The 21165-nt window shown below is 42.7% G+C and overlaps 3 protein-coding genes across 6 annotated transcripts in view; 2 read left to right on the forward strand and 1 right to left on the reverse strand.

Annotated features, from left to right (window-relative positions):
• The window catches only part of kremen1 (kringle containing transmembrane protein 1), a 52125-nt gene extending 48690 nt beyond the window's left edge, over positions 1-3435 (forward strand). For both annotated transcript variants that reach the window (XM_028415163.1, XM_028415164.1), the window contains exon 9: positions 478-3435. In XM_028415163.1, coding sequence (XP_028270964.1) covers positions 478-637 — 160 coding nt within the window. In that variant the 3' untranslated portion in view covers positions 638-3435. The remainder of the gene's footprint in view (positions 1-477) is intronic.
• A 2169-nt stretch (positions 3436-5604) lies between these two features.
• On the forward strand, positions 5605-15064 carry coq5 (coenzyme Q5, methyltransferase). 2 transcript variants are annotated; one of them, XR_003671264.1, is made up of 8 exons: positions 5605-5812; positions 6099-6248; positions 6342-6560; positions 7663-7769; positions 7917-8005; positions 8401-8512; positions 8796-8999; positions 14986-15064. XR_003671264.1 is itself a non-coding variant. In XM_028414273.1 (7 exons), the coding sequence occupies exons 1-7, from the start codon at positions 5611-5613 to the stop codon at positions 8895-8897; spliced, it is 981 nt and encodes a 326-aa protein (XP_028270074.1). In that variant the 5' UTR covers positions 5605-5610; the 3' UTR covers positions 8898-10319. The 2 variants fall into 2 exon arrangements, 1 of the variants encoding a protein (XP_028270074.1); XM_028414273.1 differs by lacking the exon at positions 14986-15064 and having other exon boundaries at positions 8796-10319.
• znrf3 (zinc and ring finger 3) overlaps positions 10653-21165 on the reverse strand; it is a 54846-nt gene continuing 44333 nt past the window's right edge. The window contains exons 3-8 of one of the 2 annotated variants that reach the window (XM_028414272.1): positions 18685-18759; positions 17025-17156; positions 16217-16324; positions 14962-15129; positions 12788-12890; positions 10653-12708 (exon numbers count right to left, since the gene is read on the reverse strand). In XM_028414272.1, coding sequence (XP_028270073.1) covers positions 10982-12708; positions 12788-12890; positions 14962-15129; positions 16217-16324; positions 17025-17156; positions 18685-18759 — 2313 coding nt within the window. In that variant the 3' untranslated portion in view covers positions 10653-10981. Of the gene's footprint in view, positions 12709-12787; positions 12891-14961; positions 15130-16216; positions 16328-17024; positions 17157-18684; positions 18760-21165 lie in introns of both variants that reach the window. The other variant, XM_028414271.1, reaches the window with a different exon arrangement.

Below are 21165 nucleotides of genomic sequence, written 5' to 3' on the forward strand. Positions count from 1 at the left end.
GTGCAGATATAGACTTATATTGATGTTGAAGTCTGTTCTAAATGCATTTATTAGGTGGAAAAAACAGGAAAAACACTCACATTTAGCCAAACTCGTGCACCACTGAGCTAACTCTCACACATTTATTTTATTCTGTGAATATAATGGGATATTTTCCTGCCCTGAAGCTGCTTAGAGTCCTTAGAGCCACTTGTTGATTTTAGGTGAAGTGAAAGTTTTACTAGGGAACACTGGCATCAGCTCAAAATGAACTTGTCTCCTGCCGGCTGCGTCTCGGGTGTCAGGGCGTGCTCGCACCAAAAACTGATGTCAAAGATGCGATACAGAAATGTGACATGCTTTCCCTGTGAAAAAGCATTGTGCTTCTCCCATCATGATAAGAACAGGCATATTTATACTGTATGTCACACTACCGGAGAGACTTGAGGCTCTCCTGTTTCTCCACCACCTCTCATGTCCTCACTTCTCTCCTCTCAGGTCCCCGAACATCCCCACAGTCAGCGGCTCCGACAGCTGCAGCCAGAGCACGGCGTCCTCCGAGCCTTGGATCATCCTGTACCGGCCCTCCACCATCTCCCTCTTCAAGAAGAAGCTAAAGAACCACCACGGTGACCTCAGCCCCCTGGTGGGGAACTAGTGCGCTCCACCGTTAGCCGAACACCACCCACAACTACTCAGTATAAGGGCCGTCAGATGCCAGGCCCTCAGACAATGAGACTCTATGTGGCGCTAACGAGCCAACAATGGCGTGGCAATGACAACTGACTGAATGACTGCTACTAAAATGCAGGCCGGAGCGGCTAGGCCGTCCCCTCCATCAGAGAGGAGAGGAGGACGGGCAGGCAGGGCTTTCAGTGACCACAGTGTGGGAGAGGGGGCGCTATAAGATTGGATGGCTCTAACAAAAAAATACAAGGATGCTTTTAACATGCCGGAAAGCCATTTCCATCACCCAACCAATCAGCACACCTCCAGAAACCACCTTCAGACTGCAGGCTCACCCGTGAAAACACAACGCAGCCGGGCGCAGGGTAACGGCTGACGTCCGTTCAGTTCAGCAGCGATCTTCATCAGTGACGAGGAGGAGATGAAGAGACTTCGATACACACACTGTAACACAGCAGCTTAACAGTTTTGTACAACTTCTAACTGCCTCATGTGGATGAACACTCGCAGCCAAAAGCCAGAATCCTCCCATCCCAAAGACCTGTGTATGTATTTGTCTGTAATGTTTCTTTTTTGATGTGTGTTTTTTTTTATGTGACAGCCAGCTTTCTGAGCGGAGGGAAGGTAGATATCGCAGCACTTTGGGGATGATTCACCCACCTCAAAAAAAAGATCACAGAGAAAAGAGCAGCACGCTCGCCCACTTGTTCGCTCGTGGATTCGGGTGGAGAGTAGAGTTAGCCTGGTTTTGCTTGCGGGGGGAGGGGGGGTGCAGTTTGCAGACAAACTGCCATTTAGGGAGGCTTGGGAAGATCTGAGGACTTTTTTTTTTCTCTGCTCGGTTGTGGGTGGGAGTCTTTCCGGTTTGATGGTGTTCAAGTGCCTTAAGGATCTCCTCTTCCCTTGTCTCAGATTCCTCACATCTGTTTCTCTCACAGAGCGGACTGGGGTCCCTCACTGACGTCTGCTCTTCTTTAAAATCACTGCAGATTTGAAGAGTTTCATTTCAAAATATGGTTTTCTGTCTCTGAAACGGTTGCTTTCAGCATTCTAATCTTTTTAAAGACTCAACAGAACACCTCTGCTGTTACATAGAACTCTTCATAAAATCACAGACGAGGCTTTAAAAGTTTTTGCTTTCTAATATGTCTGCTCTTATGTGTAGTCTTGGACATTTACTGAACATATTGTTCATATTAAGTTGTCTTTTGATTACAGAGGGGGTGAATATTGTTGTATATTATGTAATTCACTGTGGGGATGATGATGGTGATGATGATGATATCTATGACCGCTCTTTCATTTTATGCCTCGGCAGAGCATTTTAGAGACAGTGCTTCTTCTGCTTTTGTTTTTTTTTACATTCTCATTAACTTAGCTCAAAGGTGGAAAGCATTTTGTCTCCTAGGCTGCAGTAAATCGTCTGCAGATTCTCAAGCTTTTCATCGCTGTGTAGATTTCAGGCCAAATGATACGCCCAGACAGAGACATGACCAAAAAGCACTCAGAGGTACGAGCGCCAAGTTGACAGCAGGTTTGCAGCTGTAGCAGCTTTCTGTGCACCGGTGTGAAATTATGACTGTGTGAAAGGTCAAAATGTGCCCGTGTGGAATAGATGAGGGCCACTGTTAAGAGTTAGGACTTTTTTTTTTGCATTTATTCTCATAATTCTGCCTTTTTTCTCAAAATTATTTGTGAAATCTATTTTTTTTCCTCCGAAAAGGTAAAAATTCTGACTTTAATCTCAGAGATCTGATGGAAAAAGTCAGAATTGTGACTTTAATTACAAAAAAAATCAGACCAATCAGAAAAAGTCAGATTTTTGAGGTCAAATTTAGAACTTTATTTTTGGCATTAAAATTATTTTAGTGTATTTTCTCTGTAAAATTCTGGATTTGAGTTTAATTTAAGATTTCTGAGAAAAAAAAACGGCTAAAAATCACATCTATTCTCCAAAAAAGAAATTGTTCTGACGGCAATATAAGAATTCTGAGGGTGGGAAAAAAAAAATCAGAATGATTACGTCAAACTTTATTTTGAGCATTCTTCATTTATTATCTTTAATTTCTGCCCCCCAAAAAACAAGGAACAGATTTCTGAGAAAAAAGTGATGTTACTGCAGCACAGATCCTCCTCTGTATCCCTAAACTGGCCTTTTCTGCTCCCTCAAAATGTTTTTATTATTGACAGTTACAAAGAACTCCAAACTTCATTGCACTTAGTGAAACAGTACTTATGTTGCATTTAGTGTCCAAAACAAATGTGGTCATGCAGCGACCTGAGCACTTGAAACAAAAGGTTACATTTTTACGCAGGGCGCAGCATCGCGGCGGTGACATTGGAAAGATTCCTGGTCTCCGGACCAGGACCGTTTGTCTTCCTGATCAGAAGTTTGTGCTTTATTCTGCCTGTCTGCTCAACTGTAACTCATGTTAATTATTGCAAGACAAGAGCACATGCCCCTGGGTCTGTGATGTTCAGAGCAGCCCATGCGTAGAAAGAGGGAGGAAAGGAGAGCGATGGGAAATTAATGTGCGTTCGAGTCAAACACAAGCTAACCAAATCTGACAGTTAAAATCTAACAAGGGCATATGTGTTTGGATAGCCGGGTGAATTATGCAAACTCCCATTTTCTGTCCCATCCTCCAGTCAATCGGAAAATTTACTGGCTATGTTCTGAGCGGTGGAAACAGTCTTTTCCCCAAACTGTAGTCCATGTGAATGTCCTGTAAAAGAAACACCAGGAGCCCTGTGGGAAGTGATCATGAGGGGCCAAAACATTGTTTTCATGAAAAATTGTAAATAGCAAAATAGTGAAAATTTTTAATTTATACAGTAAATTATTGTTATTTTGTATGTGAATGGGATATAATCTATCTTTTGTATAAGTGAAGTATCTTTGTAGTTTTATTTAATGTGTCCTGGTTGCAAAATAAACACTGTATGCATGTTTCTTAAGCCTGTGTGCTGCTTATTCTTACCTGATATGGACCACAAAAATCCAAATCTCCAACATCTCTTGAGTCTGTGGTGCACTTTAAGCTTCATGGTGGCACATCTGCACTACCTTCGCCTTTTTTTTCCATGAAGCTAAATACTTATCAGATATGTGAAATGACTCCCAGATTGTTTGGAGATGCACACACACACACACAGAGGGAGGATTTGGAGTGCCATGTGTAACCCATTGGCTCCCCTCTGAGATGAGGTCAAGCATGCAACCTGCACATTTTAGAGGGAACAGCAGGAGGCCATCTTTACAACTGGAACACCGTGACAAAATAAAACAAAACAAAAAACAAACAAACACACAGGGCCGTGTAATAAGCTGGAACACTTCTTAATTCATGAAAGGTGTTTCTTTCATCGTTGCGCCCTCTGTTACTGTTTAACGGCTGTTTTCTTGTGTAGCTTCTACAGAGAACCACAGTAATCCTCCAAAGTGTTTGTAAATGCCTCAGAATTGACGTCTTTGGACAGACAAGAGCCTCACAAAGGTGCACAAGTTCATAAAACTTGTAATAAGTCTTAAAAAAATTTTAGAAAAAAACAGTGATTTAATCTTCACCACATATTCCAGTTCAGGGGATAAATGTAAATGATGCTCTTGTTCCCTCTACTGGTGGAATGATGTTTGAACCCTTTCTGTCCCAACAGTGACACATGGTAACTTATTTTTTAATAAATAAATTAAATAAATTAATCTTTTTTTTTGCCTCAAACTTCCAGAAAAAACCCATAAAATCACTGAGTCAACGCCTCAATTTAAACTCTTCCTCTCAGTAGCTGTAACATTAATCCTTAACCAGCCTCCAGAGCCTTATCACGGCTCCTCTGGGTCCTTGTGAAAAGCCCCAGATCCCCCCTCTGGTCAACCTTCCCAGAGCCAAGGAAAGGAGACTGCAGTAAGGGGATCCCTCTGAACCCAAGTCGACCAGTAATTAAGGCAACAATGGGACAATAGAGTGCCGTGTCTGGTTACTGTAAGGACGAGAAAGTGAGAAGAATGGAAGACAATGCCTGCCACTTTCTGCACTCAGGCTCATAGATCCAGGGAGCAGAACTGTGAGAGGAGCAGGTCTCCCCTGATGGAGCTGAAAAAAAAGAAAGGTTTACTGGCCGTGCAGCAACTTGTCTGTTTTGATCCGCCTTGCTCTGCATGTGTGTCTTTGACCCTGTTGCAATTAAGGCAGCCTTACGCCCTTCAGTGGTTTGGAGTACATGTGTCTGCCTGTTTAATGCCTGAGATTTTACTTCTATTATGGGAGCTTCATGCTGCTGAAAGCTGTTTATATACACTAGATTTCACCCGTGCCTTCAGGGCAGCTGGCTGGTGCTGAAAATAATCAGCAACCGTTTGGATAATTTAGCTGTTTAACTGTGCAATAAATGCAATAATTTCACTGATTTTGAAGAAGGGACCTGGACCTGTCTGTTTAAATTGTAAATTTCCTATCATCCATCTGACGGTTCTTAAGTGAGGAAAAATTAATTTAGCTGGAACAATGTCATATTTCAAGAAAAAAAAACTCATTTATTTTTTATTATATGTGGTAATGTAACTAAATAATAATAATAATAATTTAATAATTTTAAACCAATTTTGATGCAATACAAACATTTCATTTCACACTTTCATTTTTTAAAATGTTATTTTATTGTTTATATTCCAAAGCAGAAATAATATTAACAAAAAATCTGAAATTAAATGACAAAATATTTTTTTTTATTCCAGTAATACCACTGTAAATAATATAATATAATATAATATAATATAATATAATATAATATAATATAATATAATATAATATAATATAATATAATATAATATACCGTTGAAAATAATAATAATTAAAAAAATATTAACATTTAAACTCGCGAACCTTCTTTTCCGTCGCTGGTGAATGACGACATCATGTCGCGTCATTGTATAACCCAGGAAAAATGGCGGCGTCCGTGAGACTGCTGGCCCGCAGAGTGATCCGTCTTTCTCACAGAAATATCTTTGCTCCCGCCGCCGGGGCTTCGGCTCGGTCGGGCTGCTGTTATGAAACCTCGGCCTGTCGTTGTCTTAGTGACGCCGCTGAAGACAGAAACACACATTTCGGCTTCGAGACGGTGCCCGAGGCAGAGAAGGCGAAGAGAGGTGAGACTCCTTCTGTTCTGCTCAACAAACCATTTAAAAACTGAACCATTTCAAAGAGCTGCCTCGTTGTGCGTCCACACACCTGAACTGGGCAGGACATGTTATGTTTTTACAATCACGATGAACTGTTAAATAATTCGGCACATAATTAATCCCATAAATTGCATTTATTAACCTAATTACCCTTTATTTTGTATTGTTTCCTGCGGTGTGTGAATCTAATGAAAGCATGAAATATGTAAATGTCGTATCATGTTTAAATAAAGTGAATCCTTTGTTTTTTCAGTCTATAAAGTGTTTGAGAACGTGGCTCAGAAATATGATGTCATGAATGATGCCATGAGTCTGGGGATACATCGTCTGTGGAAGGACATGCTGCTGCACGTCATGCACCCCCAGCCCGGTGCCCAGCTCCTGGATGTAGCTGGTGGAACAGGTAGGCTGGAACTCATGTGTGTGTTTGTGTGTATGTGTGTGTACATGTGCAGCTGTCCGTCACACTTCTCCTCTCCTTGCGACCATCCTGCAGGTGACATTGCTTTCCGGTTCCTGGACTACGTTCGTTCTCAGCAGGAGAGGCAGAAGCGGCGAGCAGCTCGGTCCAGCCAGACGCCGTCGTGGCAGGAGATTTCTGACAACTACTCCTCGGAGGATGAACTCCAACCATCTAGGGCGGTGGTCTGCGACATCAACAAGGAGATGCTGAGAGTGGGCAAGCAGAAGGCTGAAAGCACGGGCGTCAGTGCTGGTAAGGGTTTCAGAGAGCTTCTTTACCTGCACACAGACCAGGTCAGGGAAGACATTCAGCCCAGTGGCATCTGAGTCAGAGACCAGTGAATGACTGTTTGCCTTACATAAAACCAACATACGTTTATTCTGAAGTCCAGATTCCACCTATTTTTATAGCCTCTGTGTGACTAATTTATTTAAATTTATACAAAGATGTCACTTTGTTTTCAGTGGCTTCAACTACTTCAAAACTCCAAACCTATTCTATAAAAATATGAATATGCAACAATACAATATGCAAGCTCTCAAATGCAATATAAAGAGGTGTCATGTTTGTCACCTGTAGTAATAAAATTCACCTTTATTTTGGAGCCACAAATAGAAGCTATTGAATGTAATTTATTATAGTTTTTTTGATGGTAGGTTTTTGTCTGGTTTTAGTATGATCCAGCTCACGATTGAACTCACTTGGTCACATGTCATGGAAGTTATTGAAATTTTTTCCAATGAAGAATTCATTTTAAAAATCACTCAGGTTTGAGGGCTTGTTTTGAAGTGCATTGTATATATTATCCACTTTCCAAAGGGCTGAGTCAGATGCTGTGATTGTTAAAACTCTCCGGTGATGAAAGCTGTTCCATCGTCCTTTAATTAGACAGATTCAGTTGAGGTAAATATTGTTTGGCTGGAGGTCTTTGTACGTGTTTTGTGTTAAGACAAAAACACAGTCGTGTTACTTCCAGATGTTTGGCATATTTTAGGAAACTGTTTCTGTAGAAAAGAGGTTCAAGGTTTGTGTCAGTTATAGAAGTCGCTGCCATCGAGCTGCAGAGCAGCATTGGACTCCAGTGATATAAATCAGAAAAATAATCAAAATCAAATCTGTGCTAACAAGTAGACTTTATGTGCAGATGCAAACAATTTAGTTACAAGTGTGGGAGCTTTCTGTGCAGCCATGCGCAGCCTGAACAGATGCACTGTAAATACTGCAAGGTCATAAAACAACTTTTTAATAAACACAGAGAAACAAAACAAAAGAAACTGCTGCTTGGGATTTAAAGGTTACACACGTGGTTGCTTAAATGTGTGTGTGTGTGTGTGTGTGTGTGTGTGTGTGTCAGGTCTGTCGTGGGTGGTGGGAGATGCAGAGGAGCTGCCGTTCGACGACGACCAGTTTGATATTTACACCATCGCCTTTGGCATTCGAAACGTCACACACATAGATCAGGTAAAATGACTTTATTTATTATTATTATTTATAAAGCGTGGCATCAGGAAACGTGTGAAATTCAGACAGAATCAGCACAGTGACATCCAGAGTCTAAAACATCTGTCTTCTTGATTAATTGCATTAATCAATAATTGATGTTTTCAGGCACTGCAGGAGGCTCTGCGGGTCCTGAAGCCCGGTGGAAGGTTCATGTGCTTAGAGTTCAGCAAAGTGACAAATCCAGTGTTGGCAAGGTGAGGAGGACAGTTTTCTGATTTATTAATCCAAAAAACAGGAACATCTGGGGACGTTTTCCTTAGGTTTACTAAATCTGTGGATTATAAGTTATAATTTTATATGTTTTTTCCTGTTTATTTCCCTGATTATTAAATGTCTGCAAATGACAGATGTTGAACAGGCAAACGCTGCCCTCTTCTGGTGTTGGATGGTATACACATTTCATAGATGGGCAGTTAAATGTGAGAGGAGTAAACCAGCCAACCAACCATCTGACGAGTATAAAAGCTAGAATACTGTGCACATGGTTACCTTCACTGACGTCATGAATGAAATGAGCATTTACCTGGGAACACAGACTGAGTGAACTCATGGGAAACACACGGAACTTACATCCTGTCCTACTTTTCAGGCTTTATGACGCCTACAGTTTCCAGATGATCCCAGTTTTGGGAGAGGTGATTGCAGGAGACTGGAAGTCCTATCAGTATTTAGTAGAGAGCATCCGCAAGTTTCCCAGCCAGGTGAGACAGGATTAATATTTTGTTTCTTTCATTTAGGTTTCATACTTTTTCTGGATTTATTTCAACCGTCATTAAGACACATTAAATTGGAGTGCACTTTGTTTTTCTTAGATGCTTTATTTGTATTTTGCTGCAAGTAGTGGGCTAATTTAATATTTATTTTAATAATAATAGAGTCAATATTTCCTCGTCTGATTCTCTCCTTTCTGATTTGTCTGTGAAAAAGACAGCAGGTTGCTTCTTGGCATCAGTCTGATCAGGTTTTTTTTTTGTGTGTCTGCAGGAGGAGTTTAAACACATGATCGAGGATGCAGGCTTCTGCTCTGTGCAGTACTACAACCTCACCGGTGGAGTTGTGGCTCTTCACTCCGGCTTCAAGCTGTGAATTGCACTCCAAATGACTCCTATAAAAAGACTCTGCCTCTGAGTTCTCATACAGGAAGTCTCAGAGCTCCTCTCACCTCCACCCTGACAGAAAAAAACAAAGGTCAGTGGCCATTATTTGCACTTAAATACCAAAGATACACTAAAAAAAAACACTGTTTTTACTGTATCTGTGTCAAAACAACTGGTGAGATTAATGAAACAGTTCAAATCTAAATAATTTGTTGTAATATTAGCGTTTTTGTAAAACAACTTCAGTCATAATAAAAAAGGAGGACACCACAACAGGAGTTACTTGAATAAAACTGTATATTTTACAGATCTTTGTACACTTTAATTACAAAACTGTATGGTACTAAAGTTTTAAAATCAGTTTTTTGGTCAGAGAAGATTTAATCGTCTTGTGTGCAATTACCATGTATATACAAAGTCTCATGTTAGTGATTTTTCTCAAAATAAAAAGCAACCAAATAACTCAAACGTTCATACACTCTGAACATAAGACATGGCTTAAAGATAAATATATTAGTAAATAAATATTCAGAGAACATATTTCCATTTATGAAATGTATTTTTGCTATACAGGTACAGAAATATACACAGATTGATTTCTAGCCTTTTTTTTTTAAAACATTTGTAATGGTAATGACAGAAAATAATTATATTCTTAAAAAATTAAAAAATATTAATTTTTGTACACATTTTTATCTTCTTAAGTGCTAGAAACAATAACAAAAAAAATTAAATAGTGACTCAAGTACCCCAAAATGTTATATTTGCAGTAGGTACATATCTATGCAAAAGGCAAGATTAGATTCTCACTTGATTACAGCACTGGGTTAACTTATAAATAGGGTTATTTTCAGGTTTTCCTCTGTAGAGAGAATGTGTATATTTCATAGAAACAGTATAAAAAACAGTCTGCAGGACAAACAGAAAGGCATGAATGACAAGCATTGCAAGTAATGTATTATGCACGGCACGATATGATTCAAACGGATACACTGTGGTATGTATAACTGCATCATTTAAAAAAAAAAAAAAAAAAGTCACAGTACAATAAGGAACCCTTATGAAATATGAGTCTTTTCCAGCTACTTTCCTTTGGCCTTTTGATACGTGCTAGAACCTTTTTTTTTTTAATAGATATTTATTTAGAGTGTGCCTCGTTGAGGAAATTGGGTAAGTGACAGAATTAAGGGTTTTCCAAATGAGAGCACCACACTCTCACTTAGGGAGAAATCTACTGACCCCTTAGAGACACCAACTTTGGCCTTAAGTTTGACCAAAAAAAGTGTCCTTAGATTATTGCTACAAATAGCTTACCGGCGTAAGGCTCTCATGTTGCATCTGTCGCATCTCAAACAGATAGGCCACAACTGGACAGAAATGCAATGCATAAAACTAATTCTGTATATTGACTAGAGACCAGTGTCAGCCTTGCATTCACATTTCTATGCATTTTTTTTTCTGTAATATAGCTTTTTCTCCTTAGAGAAATGTGTGGGTCACAGACACCATGAAAGACCCATTTCCCTGCTCTTGAAGAAAAAAAAAAAAAGTAAAAACAATCATGTCTTTCTGTTTTGGTATAGCTATGTCCATAGAACCTATTTCAATCGGTGGTTGAAGCTTTATAGGCAGTCAGTGTAGTGTTCATGTGCGCACGTATACAGAATGTATACATCTAGATGTTTGTGTTTTTTTGTAGAGAATTCCTAAAAATAATCTAGATTTTGTTTAAAAAAATCTTTAAAAAAAAAAATGGGCCCAGATTACAAATCCTTAAAGGCAGCAGACTTGTATTCAAATATGCCATTACCAACCGAATTCGACCTCCATCTGTATTTATAGTATCACTTTGTCTCTGAGTCTTGAGACTTTTGTGGCCACAGGAATGAACTTTGTATGTATAGAAATGAGAGGCCATTTCAGTAGAAATCCACACAATCTAAGATGATAACATTCAGTGCTCAGAGAGCAAGGGTAGAAACAAGGCAACTGAGGGTTTCAACGACTGACTGACTGACTGACTGACTGACTGACAGACACGGTACCACATATTCTGACTGAGTCTTTCTGGACTTATATGCCCAGGCCTCCCTCATTTGTACTGCTTCCCAGTGGAGTGGGGCTTGTGGTGAGCTGAGGGTGGAACAAAGCCCTGGTCTCCTCCTCCTGAGGGTATGACTGACCTCTAAACTGTCCTGAGGTGAAGTACCTCTCCTTGGGCTCGTGTTGCTCCGCTGTCCGCAACTCCGCCTCCACTGTGACGCTGACAGGTAATAAACTGCTCTGGGTCTCTGCTCCTGTGCCTAATTCACAGTCTGTGTCCTCAGGAATTATGGGTATTCTCTGGTTGAGTTCGCAGCAGCCCTGTCCAGAGCAGGCTTCTGAATCCGCGTACTGCACGTTGACAGCATAGTCCTCGGTGTAGCGCCCTGCCGCCGCCCTGTGGACCTTCATCTCTTTGTAGAAGCAGCAAGGCAGCCCTTCATAGCTCACCTGCTCTGAGGAAGGGCACATGTGCTCAGGAGCAAAATAGTTCTTTGAGGTGGAGCTCTGAAAGTCTAACCCCCTGTGACAGCGTCCTGAGGCCAGAGGCCCAGCTTGGTCCAAGTCCTGCCCTTTGCACTCCACGCTGGGAGGAAGCACCTCAAAGCAGCAGCTACAGGCTGCAGCCCCAAGCTCCCCCGACTCCTCCTGTGCCCCCTTCCCCCTGTCGCATCCGGTGGCCTCTAAAGCCCCGGCTGAGGTAGTGCTAGTGTTGCTGTTCTCCCTGGGTTCCAGTGATGAGCGACTGCTGTAGTTGGGCTCCAAACTGCAGTTGGAGAGGTGGTCCCCTGAGTTATATCCCGAAGCTCCAGAGGGGAGCTGGAGGCAGTCATGTCCCAAGGGAGCAGGAGATGAAGACGAGTCCTCTGCAGAAGCTGTGGTGCAAGCTGCAGCCCCTGCCTCCCCTGCAGAGCCTCTACACGGACTCTTACTCCGATAGACATAAGGATCGTAGTCGCTGCTCAGTGAGCTGCGGAACGTAGAGCAGCTACCGTACACTCCCTGGTTGCTGACTTCAGTACAGTCCAACATGGAGTCACTAGAGGAGCAATGGCACTGTCCAGAGCTGCTGCTGCTGCTGTCACTACCCGGACAGTCAGCAAGGTACCCGCTGCACACTGAGCGATGGCCATGGTAACAGCTCAGGCCAGAAGTGCTGCCAGTATCGCCTATCCTTGAGGAAGAGGCAGGTGCCATGTGTACCACTGTGGGGTATAACAGCCCTTGCTGAAAAGCCCTGCTGTGGTGACCTTTGTGGGCTCCTCCTCCTGCCACAGCTGGCCCTTGGCCCCCTTCAGGCTGTTGGGGAAAAGTCAACCCCTGAAAGTAGTAATGCTGGTACATGGTCTCGTACTGTGAAAAACAGGCTGCCCGGGAAAAGTTGCGGCCATGAAACTTGGGTCGTTTAAAAGCAGCGTGGTGTGACTGTGCAGGGTAGGCAGGGGGTCCACGGTGCTCCAGGCCGCAGTGATGGGGGTTGAGCGAATGCTCAAGGTGAAGGGCGGGGTGGTAGCTCCGGAGAAAGGCAGACGTTGATTGGGGTGGGTACAGGCCTTGAGGATCTGGGTGCTGGTCCACGGTGAGCACGGTGATGGGGTTGCCATGTGGGTCCATGCTGGTTCTGGTCGGGTAGGCGGTCATCTGGCCGGCGCGGTGCACCCTGCCGGGGTAATGGACTGGCAGCACCACCCGCTGCCTGCTGTGGACAGGGTTTCCAGGGTCCATGCATGCTGGTCCTGGATTTCCCTTTTTTTGTTCTGTGAAGAGACACAGTGAGGCGTTAAGAATCTCAAAAAACGAATCTCGGCAAATTCTTCAGGCTTTACACCAACTCACCGATGATGTTGTGTCTACAGTGAGGACAGGTGTGATGCTGGAGCAGCCAGGGGTCGACACACTTCTTATGAAATCTGTGAGCACAGGGGATTACCCGCAGCTCCTGCAGGGGAAAACACAACAAGACTTTAAAAAAACACTTGCTCAAAATCATCCAATAATCGTGCACTTTATTATTATAAGTAGAGCTGGTTAATTTCCCTTAAAACACTAGATGGCACACAGCAATCAATATTTTTTGTGTTTCAGGACTTTGACAGGCAAGTACTATGTATAAATAATAATAATAATAATACATTGAACTAACCCTAGGACCCTCAAAGATGCTTTACAGATGCATTATTCATTCACACTGCCGATTCATTCATACACATTCATACAGTGAGTGCACAGGCCTTGCCCAAGGACACACAACAATCACTAGGGCAGAGCTGGGATCGAACTGCCAACCTTCCAATTATTGGACAACACTGCTCTACCACTGAGCCACTGCTGTCCTAAATCACCGAGATACGGGTTGTGTAAAATAGCTGTTTGTTTAGGTCAGAGGTGCAGCTTATAGTATGTCTGTAGAGAGGTTTCAGTTCTCAGAGGTTGGGATAATATACAGCTACCAGAAGGTGGCAGTAGAGCGATACACAACTGTCAATCCTGGTGATTGCTGGTGTCTCCAACTCTGAGGAGCAAACACAACTCTTTATCACAGCACACTTGCAGCTCCACGTCTCCACGTTCTGCATCAAAAACAAACAGCAGACGTACACTTTGGGGTTGATATGAAAAGAATGCAGCATCTCGCATTCAGAAGGAGAACTGGCATGGAGGAATTCCAGAACACAAAAGCAGGAGCACAATGAATTATGATATTCCTTTCCAGCGAGAAGTCTTTCACCGCCATAAATACTTCACTCTGTGGCTTAATATGACTCATCTTTAGGCTCTTTTCCACCAAAGCTTTTGTTGCTTGGTTCACTGCTCAAAAACCCGCTTTGATGCCATTCAGCCTTTTATATCGCCACTTCCTCTGTGCAATCCTGGCGCCATGCTTTGTTGTGTTTTCTTCTCCTCCTTACCGAGAAGACGCATAACCACAAAAACACACATGCACACATCAAAAATGTCCCCCCTTGGGCACTGGGGTTTGTCCCTCCAGTGTCCATGAAGGAGGATGAGCAACACTGTTACGGTAAATCCTCAAAGTGCAAAGATTAGGATACATATTTCGACAATGACTCCCGTCAAGGATTAAAGAGGGCCACACTGGGAAAACAGGAAGCATAATCACAACCCGGTGCACTCTGGGTACCCTTATCGCTCCAGGTGCTCTGAAAGACTGAACTAAACATCTAAAAAGGTACAGGAAAGAACGTCACCAAAGATCGCAGGACTGCGGTCCCCGAGCACATCAGGGGAACTTCCATTCTATTGTCCACATAACTGCATTATGTTTCATGTCTACAGAATATGTAATGAAAAGAAAACAAACTCAAAGACTCGATGACCACATCAGCACGGCCAGAGTGAAGGGGTCTGGCTCCCATACGCTTCACTAATGCACGTATGATAATCTTTCAAGAAAAAAGGATCTAATGTGTCACTTAAATGCATTTATACTGTTTTTGTCTCAACAATAAAATACAAGAAACTCTGCCTGTGTCTGCTTGATTTAACAATCATCCATGTGATCTACGCCACACTTGAGTAGCTGCTATATTTTTGCTAAAAGCCACAAATAGACACTGTCACCTTGCAAGATCACACAACAGTCCATCATTAGACAACAGTGTCTAGGGAGGAAGTACCCACAGCTGTAGGTGAGGCCATAGACTATAGTGCTGATGATGACAAGTGATCCTATCCTTAGGATCCTAAGTGCATCAAGCTTCTCCACCATGTTTCTCCACCTACAAAGGCCTGCAGTGGAAAAACTCCAGGAAGTCTATCAGCCCATTCCAAACAGACACTGTACTGGATGACTGAACATGAAGCTCAGGTTTCATGATCATATTTTACATCCGAAATATGAAATGAATGATACCACATGAACGCACCATCCACCAGTGGTTACATCCTAATGGTGTGTGATTGTTACAGCAGTTAATATCTGAAATGTTTGACTTAACTGAAATTAGAAGATATCTAAAGTTAAAGCAGAGGTGGCTGTGCTTTCTTACCTCCCCATCAATGTACTTCTCCAGACAGATGGCGCAGTCGGAGGTGGAGCTGCTGCTCAGGGAATCAGAGGCTCCACAGCTGCTCTCCCGCTGGCCCTTTCCTTTGGCCTTGAACTTTCTGGTCTCCATCTTTTCCAGCGCCTGGATGGCCATTCTGTTCATCGAGCTCTGTGGTGGAGAGGGAGGAGGACGATTCAAATGAACAACTGTCAGAAAACTGGTTTTGTGATGATGTGGTTGTTTTTCTGGCATGTAAGTGTTGTGAACTGCGTTTCAATTTTGGTGATTTACGATTCTCCCCTTTGACATGGTACATCATTTTGCAATGTTTGACTTGCATTAGCAGCTCCCTCTGTCTTTAATTCGGCGGCATCATATCATCTGTAATTTGCCTTGAAATGTTACTTATTAAAAACGGTGACACATACAGAACTACTTATCAGGATTAAGCCGTATGTGGTACACACTGTGATTTACGGTGCCTAAACTGCTGGGGCATCACTCCTTTACAAGACGAAGTGATTTATGCTCAGGATGATCTAAACCACAGTCTCCAGAGGGTGTATCTTCCTCTCTGTAGGGTCACAGATACATCACTTTTTTTTAAAAAGGACATGTGGATACCCTGATCAGTGAGACAGCACTGAACTCTGGGATGAAAATCCTTCTCATCACAGGGTTGACAAACATGAAGCACGAGGGTTTAAAAAAAAAAATCAGCTTGTAATTAACTCTGTGGGTGAAGACTTGAGGAGCCCAAAGTAATATGTAATGGATTTAAAAACATATTTACTCCACAAGCAGTTCATTAATTTTTCAGTTATCAGGAAGGAAAAGGTTGTTAGATGTGATGAATGTGCCTCTGGCCTGAGCTACGTTCTCCTAATTAACCAGCAAAGGAAGACGCTATCAAGTCATGCGATGCTGTGACACACACAGGCAGGATTACACCTGTCTTAACAGATGCCACTGCAGGTTTTCTGCCCTGTCATGTCATCTCTGTACATTCAGCTCCGGCAGCCAACCTCTCATCAGCATTAATTAAATGCTAATCCTGATTCATGTACCCGACATAAGCCTCCTCTGAGAGCTTTTTTGTCAACAAACAAGAGGAATCAATCAGCGGCAGAGCTACTGTCGACTGGCTCAACGCCGCCAACTCACAGCGGCAAGTGGCACTGACTGGAAAAACAAGGTGTGTGTGTGTCGTATAATTGGGTGTGTACGAGGTGTGTGTGTGTGTTTAGACGCTGACCTGGCTTCTCCTTTGCTTCAGTTTGATCTTGATGAGCAGAATGAGGCAAACCAGCGACACAACCACAAAGAAAGCCAGGAAGATGCCCATGTCGAAATATTCCGTGGGCTGCTGCGGAAAAGGAAGGAAACATAAACACAAATTGGAGCTTGTTAAAAGGGTTGTTTCGCCTATAATGAGTTCATTTCCATTAAGGATGTCTGATTATAGTTTTGAGAGCTGAGAACTCAGTGCTGTGACTCTTCATAATGTGATGTAATGTTGTTTATGCCTGATGTGGGGATTTAAATTGTAGTCGCAGACAAACAAAATCAAGACGATAATTGGAACTGATCGCAGTGTGGCAGTCTTGTAGGATGCAGAACAAAAAGTTTCCAGTGACACTCACGCCTCAAACGTTTTGCTGAGAAAGCACAGATTGTTTTATTCTCCTACCAGAAAAAAAAAAAAAACTTATCAGACTCTCTTTTTCTCTCGAGCTTTCATTATGTCAAGTTATTTGACCTCAAAGTGTGCTGGTCTCTTATCAAATATTCCACGCAAACAAACAGCTCTTTGAACAGCTGATATTAATCTCTCACAGCGCTGTGAAAAAGTCCTCGGCCTCGGGGCAGCGAGGAGCAGAGAAGAAAGGAAAAAAGGGTCAGATTTCACAGCTGGAATTTTCGTTTGTCTTAACATCTAAACGTTTCTCTGGGCCTCACAAACACGTCCACCTCGTCCTCGTGTGCTTCAAGATTTGTGTCACGCATACAAACGTGAACATTGAACAAGTTGTTTTTTTTTTTTGTTGTCATGGAGTGCTTACCCTCGGTGGTCTGTGCTGTATGCGAGCGCGGGCCACCTTCTGCTTGTTAACGATGTTCATCAGTTTAACAGCGTCATTGCCCTTCACGTAAACCACCGGCCGCTTCAGAGGATCCTCCGCCACCTGGTTGAGCTGAAGGAAAGAAGAAAAAAACAAAACACATCAAACAGAATATAAAACTAAACCCAACAGGTTTTGTATCTTTGGCCTTTTCCAAATGCAACACAGATGGCTAAAACCTGCTTTTTAGATCTCCACCAGCCTTCGCCTGGGTGTCGAAAACTGACAAAGATCCGCAGCTGAAATGCAGTGTTAAAAGATTTTTTATTAAACCCAGCACTGACGCCGCCTCGGATTTTTCTTTCTCACGTCTCTGTAGACCTGTTCACAACATGTGCACAATAATGTGCTTCGCTTTAAGGAGTTATACGGCTCAAAAACCACTGCCCTCATCCATGTGAGGTATAAACTTATTCTCCCAGCTGGGAAAAATGACCTATAAGGCCCGAGACATGGAAAGTGTGGCCAAAGTCTGCCAGGAGGAAACAGTCAATGAAGACTATGTTCTGGCTTTTGAGTCAGTTGACACACTCCTCCTCTCCCTCTCTGTTCTCGTCTGCTGGTTGGAATCTGTAATTTGAAAAGCCCAAGGGAAATACCGAGGATATTCACATTGCTATTTCTTGTGCTGTCGTCATGTTCCCCAGTGAAATACTGTATGTTCTGGTTGCAAAGTATAGACGTCGAGACTTTTGATCCTCTCGCTTTAAGACTCCACCAAGCTTTTAGCCTCTGACGAACAATAAACTTCTCCCCAAACAAAACCCAGAGCAGCACTTGGCTTCATGTTGTCACAGTATAAATTAAGATCAAGTACATTAAGGTCAAGTACATTAACTTTATAAAGCTTCTCCTAATTTTGGCCCCGGGACCTTAATTCTCCCTAAGCTCCTCCCCCTCCCTGCCCCTCGGCCTTGTGGCTCCTGTCGGTGCTGATCGGGCTGCTCTGACTGGAAAAGCCTCTCGGGGGAATTTAACACAGCCGCCCAGCGCTGCCTTTCATGTGGTCTCTGCGCAATCCCTTTTATCTCTCAGCTACGCGCTTTACGACCAAGCAGCAGAGAAGAAGAGGCGAGGAGGGAGGGGGAAAAAAAAAAAAGAAAAACCTGCAAGTCCAGGCCTGGCATGGCGAGAATGAATACCGCAGGAGAATTCTTGCGACAAAGGCGCTCAGAGGAGCAAGTCGAGTATTATACGGGACAGACTCAATAAGACTCCGTAAGAATGTGTGTGACAAGGAATATACTTCCTTACTGCTCTCTGGTCTCAGGAGGTGAGGTAATGCGCACTACCTGTGCAATTATGAGCTCAACAAGACTTTGGTCATGGTCTAGTGAAAGCTGAACCTGGATATCCATTTTCAGGCCTGTCAGAGTGCAGCACACTCCTCCGAAAACACAAGTTTGGAGAGTTGAAAGGCTTGGTATGGTTGAATAAGCATGGCTGATCCACATGCTTTTGAACAGAACTAAAGATAGACAGATCATTGTTTGTACAAACAGCACACACACATCGCCAGTCAGAAGGGCAGGGTGTGCTGCTGAGCCTTATTCAGAGGCAGCTCAGACAGTTTAGTGTTGTTGAGTGTGTGTGCACAAACCTGGTCGATAGCATCCGGATTCTCTGAGACATCAAAGATGACGGCTGTGGCTCCTCGCTGCACTGCTCTCTTAGCCTGCCAACACACAGCAAACCCACAATTAAGAGATATTCAACAATATGCAACGTGATGCTTAAGAGTCCACAATTAGCTTAAGGCCACTAGAGGGAGTTCTCAGCCTGAGTGTAACCTCCCACACAGATCCTTTGAAACGAGGGAGAAAAATTAAACCAGACAAGAAGTAAACACTCCAGTGACAACATACGACCGTTTACCTGAAGTCATTCTAAGTAAACCTGTGCCTCATTAAACTAACTGCATGACAGAAACCAAGATGCTTTCATCCTTGATGCACTGCACGCCTCTATGTGATGCAACTCTGCATGACTCTGTGGAATCTGAGTTGAATTCTGCTGTGCACGCTCAAAAAGAAAAAAGTTGAATAAAGTTATCAAAAGATTTCCAGCTGTTGAAAATGTGAGATCCTTTCATCTGGTAGAAAGACCTACTGTAGCACAGAGGCCTTTTGAAGAGTTCTGCTAAAGGCAAAAGATAAAGGAAATGCTTGGATCTGCAGAACCCCAAGTATCGACTCACAGAATCCAAATTGGCTTTTCCTTGTTGGGAAAAAAAAAAAATAGTTCCTTTATCTTAACTCCTGCCTTTCCCCTGCAACCCGTTCTCACCCTGCGTGATTCACGGTGCCCTATTTAGACAACGTTTTGATGTCTGCGCTACATGATCTAAAAGAGCACGGCTGGGATCATATCCTGGTATTATCAAGTGCCCTTGGGTTCTTGCCAGAGCTCTTCATAACTGGAGGGAAGAGGGGCTGAAGATCAAAGTGACAGCGCACGGCGCTGTGACTCTCTGCCGCTGACTGGCTGGAGAGTGACAGCACTACGGAGGACACGGGGAGCGCTGGCGTGTGCAGGGGAGGCGCAGTTGCTCTTTTCACAACATCAACATGTTGATTTCAGAGGTAACAACATTCAACAGTGAGATGATGAACCAGCTGCTTCTGCAGCTTTTGTCCAACACACACACACACACAAAGGTTTTTTGCCTAATTTGTCGCCCATCTGTACAGCTGTCATACTCTGGAAGAGGGCAAAACCTCATTAGAAGCATCAAGAAGCCATTTTTCAGTTCTTTGAGTTCTTATTCGACATCGAAACAATTCAGGAAAACGTTACACTACTGGTGTTGTTGGAGAGCAGGAAAGAGGGAAATTGATTTCAACTAGTGTAACATTAGCCTGAGCTGGCAAAAGGTCATCAATACTATCATAGTATCAGAACAACTACACAACTAAATGTCTTCATTCTTCAATAATCTATTGATCATTTCTCTTGATTAAGTTTAGAATATGGCAGAGAACAGTGAACAGGGGCCACTAAACAGTCCTACAAGTCTAAAGTAGTCCTGAAATGTCTGAGTGAAAAAGTTAGTATTACAGTAACAGTAAGTAAGTAATAAGAAATAAAATGTTTGCAATATTTATTTAAATCTTTTTTTTTGCATAAGTAAATGTAAATCACTGACAAATGTTACATGACGTCCAGTGTAATGTGATCCAGCTCTGTGTGACATTACCGCAGGGTGCTTGCATTATTTATTCAACTTCCTGTGTGTTTTATGAGTCTTTAGAAAGAGGTTAATGATTAAGCACAGCTGTCCAAGAACTAGCAGGTGTAACTAAAGAAACATGCATGGCCAGTCTGCTTAACAAGCCCGAGAGCCGGGGGATATTCTGTCAGTTAATAACTGTCAAAGACACTAAATTTATTTGACTCTCTCTCACACTGCCCCACGCCACTGTCGAGTTACAGCAGGAGGAAAACGGAGGGTTTTTATATGTATATCACACTGTAATGTAAATGTAAACACATCATGACTGGAGTTTCTAAGCTATGGCTCAATTAGATGTTCCCTTTTAGTTAATCAACAGACAAGATGTTTATGAATCTGGCTTTCATAGCTCATTAAAGACTAATTAACCCTGCAAACTGTTTCAATCTTTTCCCAGCAGCCTTATCAAACACAGCAACATGAAAACTGCGACATGCTATAAATACGAATCCGTCCAACTTTCTCTTTCGTCCTGCCTTCTTTACATAAACTAACACTGCTCTTTTGATTCTTTTTTTTCCCCTTTCCCACTTTTTGTACTTGAAAAGTTCAAAAGCGAGCAGAGTGAAATCTCGGCTCGGCTTTTCCCTCTCACCCAGTTTTCTCTCAGCTCCACACTGCCAGGCTCCAGCCCCCCCCATTTAATTCAGCGCGAGTCTGCTCCTTTGATGTTAGCTCTCCGAGTTAATAATTAATAGCTCTTGGTAAGACGCTTTGAGAAGAAAGAGATCTCCCTCCTGAAGAATCTCCACTCGGGCAGGCCTGCACTGCAGTGCAGGGACTTGCCTGACAACAACAAAAATGCACCCACAGGCAAACTGGCTGTCTTAAAAAAAAAAAAAAAAACAT

Source organism: Parambassis ranga, chromosome 9 (assembly GCF_900634625.1).
Source record: "Parambassis ranga chromosome 9, fParRan2.1, whole genome shotgun sequence".
Lineage (NCBI taxonomy): Eukaryota > Metazoa > Chordata > Actinopteri > Ambassidae > Parambassis > Parambassis ranga.

Excerpts from the sequence above, each read along its gene's own strand:
- coq5 (XM_028414273.1), top strand. The coding sequence starts at position 5,611 with ATGGCGGCGTCCGTGAGACTGCTGGCCCGCAGAGTGATCCGTCTTTCT. Across the intron at positions 6,249-6,341 it reads GGATGTAGCTGGTGGAACAG|GTGACATTGCTTTCCGGTTC; the intron begins GTAGGCTGGAAC and ends ACCATCCTGCAG. Across the intron at positions 8,006-8,400 it reads ACAAATCCAGTGTTGGCAAG|GCTTTATGACGCCTACAGTT; the intron begins GTGAGGAGGACA and ends CCTACTTTTCAG.